The 6,049-nt window shown below is 36.5% G+C and overlaps 1 protein-coding gene across 1 annotated transcript in view; it reads right to left on the reverse strand.

The window, feature by feature from the left end:
• Positions 1-2,263: 2,263 nt before the first annotated feature.
• sclt1 (sodium channel and clathrin linker 1) overlaps positions 2,264-6,049 on the reverse strand; it is a gene marked incomplete at its 5' end in the record, with an annotated part of 17,941 nt that continues 14,155 nt past the window's right edge. Inside the window, 8 exons of the mRNA XM_015374401.1 lie at positions 2,264-2,419; positions 2,528-2,623; positions 3,153-3,231; positions 4,115-4,311; positions 4,752-4,944; positions 5,068-5,210; positions 5,325-5,399; positions 5,524-5,595. Coding sequence (XP_015229887.1) covers positions 2,360-2,419; positions 2,528-2,623; positions 3,153-3,231; positions 4,115-4,311; positions 4,752-4,944; positions 5,068-5,210; positions 5,325-5,399; positions 5,524-5,595 — 915 coding nt within the window. The remainder of the gene's footprint in view (positions 2,420-2,527; positions 2,624-3,152; positions 3,232-4,114; positions 4,312-4,751; positions 4,945-5,067; positions 5,211-5,324; positions 5,400-5,523; positions 5,596-6,049) is intronic.

Consider the following 6,049-nt stretch of genomic DNA (forward strand, 5'->3'; position numbering starts at 1 on the left):
AACATGACAAATGAGGCATGTTCCACTAAGTAAAATTAGGCCACCATTACTTTAAAGCCTATTTCTAAACGAGAATTATGAATTTCTAAGCAATATTTACAAATAAAATTCGGCACAACCTCAACAAAGTAAATTAAAATCAAAAGCTTGGATTTGAAAATAAAAACTTATTTGCATTTAAATAATACAAAGTAAAAATGATAATATGTAAAAAAAAAAAAAAAAAAAGAAAGAAAAATCAATGCGAACAGATCATTCTGTTTTAAACATGGAAAATGCATGAAATGGAATAACATTTCAGGGAAATAATTGTTAGGAAATTGCTGCTTGGGATTCTTTGAGGGTGAAAAGAGAATAATAGAGTTTGAGTCCTGAAGAATGCTTGACGAATGGCACTCAAATTAATCTGAAAAATACCACATAATTATCTACAGAGGGGGAAGTTCCCAAAGGATTTTGAGGATCATTAATCTGTCATTGCTAAACAAGAAGAAATTAGTTTTTTTTTTTTTTTGTCCATTATGCTGGGAAACAATATCATATAAATGTTTTAAGTGTAACATAAACAACTTGAAGGCAAATAGAATGTCACCGAAAAGAAACAACAGCAAGTAACATGTAATGTACATTAATCAAACACAAACTGAACCTAGAGTCTCACCAGAAAAAAAGAGAAAGTTGCCTGATTGAAAACATAGAAAATAAGGAGGTATATTTGACATTCCCGTTCAATTTCTGGTCTTACTTCATGGAGTTTGCATGTTCTCCCTGAGCATGCATGGGTTCTCTCCAGGTACTCTGGCTTCCTCCCACAGTCCAAAAACATGACTGTTGGGTTAATTGGCTTCTCGAGTGTGTGTGTGAATGGTTGTTTGTCCTGTTTGTCTCTGTGTTGCCCTGTGATGGACTGGCGACCTCTCCAGGTTGTACCCCGCCTCATGCCCAATGACTGCTGGAGATAGGCACCAGCACCCCTCGCGACCACACTAGGGATAAGCAGGTTAGAAAATGGATGGATGGATTTGACATTCGTCTGATACTGATGATTTCATATATTCTGCTTCTACTGTAGAATCTTTGAACAATTGATCCCATTATGCAAGGGTGGACAATTAATAGTATAAAGGAGGCGCTGGTAGTTATTCTTATGAAGGCCAGCTGTAAACCATGCCCAGCTAGAAACTCTGTTCTGGTGCTCTAGCTGAGCGATGGGTCGCTTCTCCGCCTTAAGAAGCTGCTGACCTTTTGTTTATGATCAAATGCCATCTCCACCCATATGGAGAACATGTTAAAAAAAGGTTTAGAATTATTTATTTGAACTTAATGATTGAATCCAATTATTTTCTTGCTACCAACATGTCAAATTGATCAAAGTAGGGTTATAAGGAAATTATAAAATTAAGAATATGGAAATAAATACAAGAAAATGATGAACCAAATACCCAATGGAAAAAAGGCATTAAAGTATAAGATTAGCTGCAGATGATACTTCTGTAAGTATTGACATCAAGTACAAAAAGTCCCATATTTTACACAGTTTCTAGATATGCCTGAATCATGGAATCCCATTTGACAAAACCAACACCATAAAATTTAATGGAAAGGTTTCATAACAGGCCTAAAAGGAGCAAAAACAAACTAAAAAATAAATCCATGTATACATCTAATATTCTAAAATATTCATTTATTAATGCGTGGATGCACCTTGTGTTGCTGGAGCTGGGTGTCATGGAAATGCTTCAGTGTGTAGTTTTGTCGTTTGTCACAGAATACAACCTTGTAACAATGATTTGGCATGACTTGTTCCTTTTGTCCATCATTGCTGCTCAAACACTACATAAACTTGGTGCCAATAACAAAACATAAAAATAATTTAATATGGAAAAAACAAGAGCACAGAATGCTGACAAAAGGAGGGAAGATTGGGAACAGTTGAAAACTATGGACAAAAGGCGGGTCCACCATAGACGGGTCGCCGGTCCATCGCAGGGCACCACGAAGACATTAAACCATGCACACACCCACACCTAAGACCAATTTAGAGATGCCAATTAAGAGTGAGTTTGAATTTCACTTATCTTCCACCTATAAATCCATAATCAAGATGGTCAGTTGACTTCCTTTCTCCGTGAAGGCAATCTTTATGTGTGTGTTAGTAAACCAACTAAAGCCTTCAGTTACCTACCGATGGGATTCTTTACCATTTATCATAAAGCATAAGCTCTCCCTATAAAAGGAACCAAATCAAAGAACACCAAAAACACAGCTTTTACCACTTTTTATTCAAATACATATAAAAAAGTAACAAAAACAAAACTGTTCAAAGACTCCAATCGCCACAGCCCCCTGCCCAATCCAGTCATAGATCTCCTGAAACCACAGTGTAAGGTTTCCTGCGCTCAGATGCCAGCAGGCTCAGCTGAAAAACAAACAGATACAGCAAATAAAAAGATACACAACCTTACACAAATGTTCATGAGAAAAGCACTTTAGTCTATCCAGTAAGTCAACTCCTAGCTATCTATACCTGATGGGAAGCTGTAGATGCCTTCTGTTCAGTTTGTGTCAGTCTTCTCTGGAGACGACTCGTCTTTTCTTGATATTCACCAAGCTGTTTCTCATACTGAGTAAACAAAGGTAAGTTTGACACAGGTTGCGTAAATATTGACGTTTGTGTTTAAGTATTACAGATAAAATTAAAAAAAACATCCCTTTCACTATACGTTTTCTGTTTACAAAAATGAATTAGGATATCATCAAATATCTTTAGTAGTTCAACTGAAACTTAGGTTATTTGATTTCTGGTGTTGGTCCAGTGTGTTTTGCCAGGTGCTAAGTCAGTAGCCCAGACATTTTCATTGTATAAACAGTTTGGGGTCTTGTGCCATATCTAAAAGTGGCAATTTTTTTGTTTTTTATGAGATCTAAGCCAATGTCAAATTTTATTCAACAAAATGAGTGCTTGAAATTTATCACTGTGTGCAATTATCATTATGCAATGAGTTTCACCTTCAAAATTTGATTATTCAAATAAACAATCTTTACAATTATGCTCTAATTATTTTTTTTACATTCAAGGATCATTTGAGTATATTGTTAGATTAAAGCTCTGTTGAATTAAATGCAAATACTTGCTCCTGTGTCACACAAACCTCAGATATTGTGTTACGGTCCGTTTCGAGCTGAATCTCTAACTCACGCGAACGCTGTTTCTGCCGTTTCAGTTCTGCCCTAAAAACATTACAAAAAACAAAACCAAAGAACGATTAGAGCCAAGGCCCAGCTCAAAGAGACAACAAAGACATTCATAAAGCTTTGTTTCCAAGTGTTTCGACGTTTGTGCTATTTCAAATGCATCTATTGCTCAGAGCAGAACAACTTCAAGTGTCAAATCAATTTTTGTATGAGATGTTTCGTTGCCTTTGATGGTGTTCATGGTAAAATAGAGGCAATAAAATCCTCAGGCAATGAGGTTTAGAAAAACAATAGAATATTTGTTTTTTAATAATATACTCTGGAACAAAATGAATAAGAGTAAATATTTATGAAGCTCATCAATTTTAAGCATCCAATTTAAACCGTCTGCCACAAGCTAACCAGATTTGCATTAAATTGTTGTTTATTTTGAAGGCTTTAGCTTTCAAAGAAGGTGCTTGCTATTTTCAGGCATTTTGCAGCTTTCCATTTTTCAATAAAAAGCAAATGGGGGTAGGGGTGGGGGCTACAGCTTTTTGTATTAAGGCACTAGTACTTTCGGATAAACAGATTAAAAAATACACATTATTTAATGTATATTTTTTAGCCCGTTTGTCTTAGCAGTCAGAGGCCGGTTGAATCAAAGTGGTTTGAGATAAACATTAATAAGGCATGATGCAGACATGAAACCCAGCAGAACATTTCTGAAGACATGCACAAACATGTCTTGGGAAAAAGAAAAAAACCACAACATGCGATATAATTGTATCTTAGAAGAGCTTAGACCTGATTTAATAGATCAAAGGAAGACGTGTACATGCTGCTGCACAGAGCTTTACATCAAAAAAATGTCTCGTTAAAACACCATTAATAGATTCTTGTTATTCTTATGTCAAAACCCATCTGCACTCTTTCTTACTTGAGAGCTGTGATTTTAGTTTCAAAGGTCTGAACTAGGTTCTTTGCCTCTTCCTTCCATTGCTGAGTGCTTTTCTGTGCCGCTGCAAGGAGGCGTGTCAGATCAGCAGTAGAGTTTCGGCTCCTTTCCTCAAGTTCCCTCATCCGCGCGTCAAGTCCCCGCTCTTTGAGGCTGCATGCTTGCTCCATCTGTGAAACCTAAAAATGAGAGACAGCAGTGAGGGAAGCTGGTAGTTTAAAATAGGTATCCAGCTACTTTTTAATTATAGCTAGAATAAAGAGAGTTTGCAATGTTAATCCTGCAAAAATGATCAAAGTGAGCAAATAAAAAGCAGAGTTTCTTTAAACAATGCAAGTGACTTATCAAAATGTTATATGTTGTAATATCTAACAGCTGAGTGCAAATTGTCAAAAAAAATCAAGTTTCTGTAAGGAAGTCTTGTTAGCTAAAATTAAAAATATAAATGTCAGATTTTCTTTGCTTTATTTAAGTTACTTGTTGTTAGACATCAGAAAGGACATACTTTGCAATTTTCTATCTCTTGTTTACAGACCATATTGGAATCCTTTTCATGTAGGATTATTTAACTATTGTGGCATACAAGCATGGACTGTCTTCCAATCTTAAACTTGGTTACCTTCTGCTTTGCCTCCCTTTGTATCTGTATGCTAGCCTTGCGCAGCTCATTCATTTCCTTGTGCAGCTGTATGTTCTCCTGCTGCAGCTGAAGCCGCTCCTCGCTGACACCAATGCAGTCACTCCGAGCTGCAGCTAGTAAGCCCTGCAGTCGCCGTACCTCTTCCTGGGACCAAGACAGTTCCTCGTTATAGCTAGAGTAAGACCAGATAAGAGAGATCATAATGGTGGGGGTACTTGACCTGTGACCCCCCCCCCCACCCGAAAAAAAAAGCCAAAGAATAAACCCCTACTGTGATATGCAGGGTGACACTTACTCCATCTCCATCTTTTTCAGCTTATTCTGAGTGCTTTGGAGAGTGAGATTTATGTCGTCCTTCAACCTCTCTGCATTTAGACACCTCTGATGTAGGGCCTCAATTTTCCAAAACTCTGGCTCTGGTTTGCCTTCCTTATACACCTAAAGAAAGGCACAGATCTAATGTTTCCAATCATGCAACTTTACAATCAAATGTCATCTAAAAGCCTGTGTATCTGCTCACAGCAGAGTACTTGATGGAACTTTTGAATGTACCTTCTCTAGTTCTTCTTCTACAGCTTTTCTCTCACGCAAAGATCTTTGAATCTGAGACTCTTTATCTGTGCACTCCTAGAAAAAAGTGGATGGAGGAGAGTCAAAGACTGAAATGGAAAACAAGGGCTGCAGACGAACAAAGATTAGAGGGTTTGTATCATTTTTTAAGAAATATCCCCCTAAGAGGGAAGGTTTGTACCAACTGCAGTGCAGACAGCTTCTCTGCCATATGATCAATTTGGATGTTGCACTGCTTGCGCACGTTTTCCACCTGTTGAGAAATTAAATAAATACAGAGAAGCTTACTTTATATATATATATATATATATATATATATATATACACACACACACAAACAAATGTATGTGAATGTACAGAAAGTGTTTGGTGTCTATGCAATTTTATTTTATTTTTTTTTTACAATTCTGTTTAACTAATTATAGACTAGAACCTGCATGCATCACACACTAGAAAAAAAGTTGCTGTACACTGTGCAGTAAAGTTAAGAACCCTTTCATCCAATTCTGTGTTCATGAGAAGACAGCCATTTGCTTACTTTAAGGCACAGAACTAAGTGGCCAGCATGTGTTTCAAAAGCTGCTATGTTGTATGCATATTTTTTCTCAGAATTTGATGGATTTTACAATTTTACCTCAGTTTTTGCTCACCATAATTGTTCCTACAATTAATTATATATACATATATATATATATATACATATATAT

The sequence above is a fragment of the Cyprinodon variegatus genome, unplaced genomic scaffold, assembly GCF_000732505.1.
Source record: "Cyprinodon variegatus isolate N-32 unplaced genomic scaffold, C_variegatus-1.0 Scaffold102, whole genome shotgun sequence".
Lineage (NCBI taxonomy): Eukaryota > Metazoa > Chordata > Actinopteri > Cyprinodontiformes > Cyprinodontidae > Cyprinodon > Cyprinodon variegatus.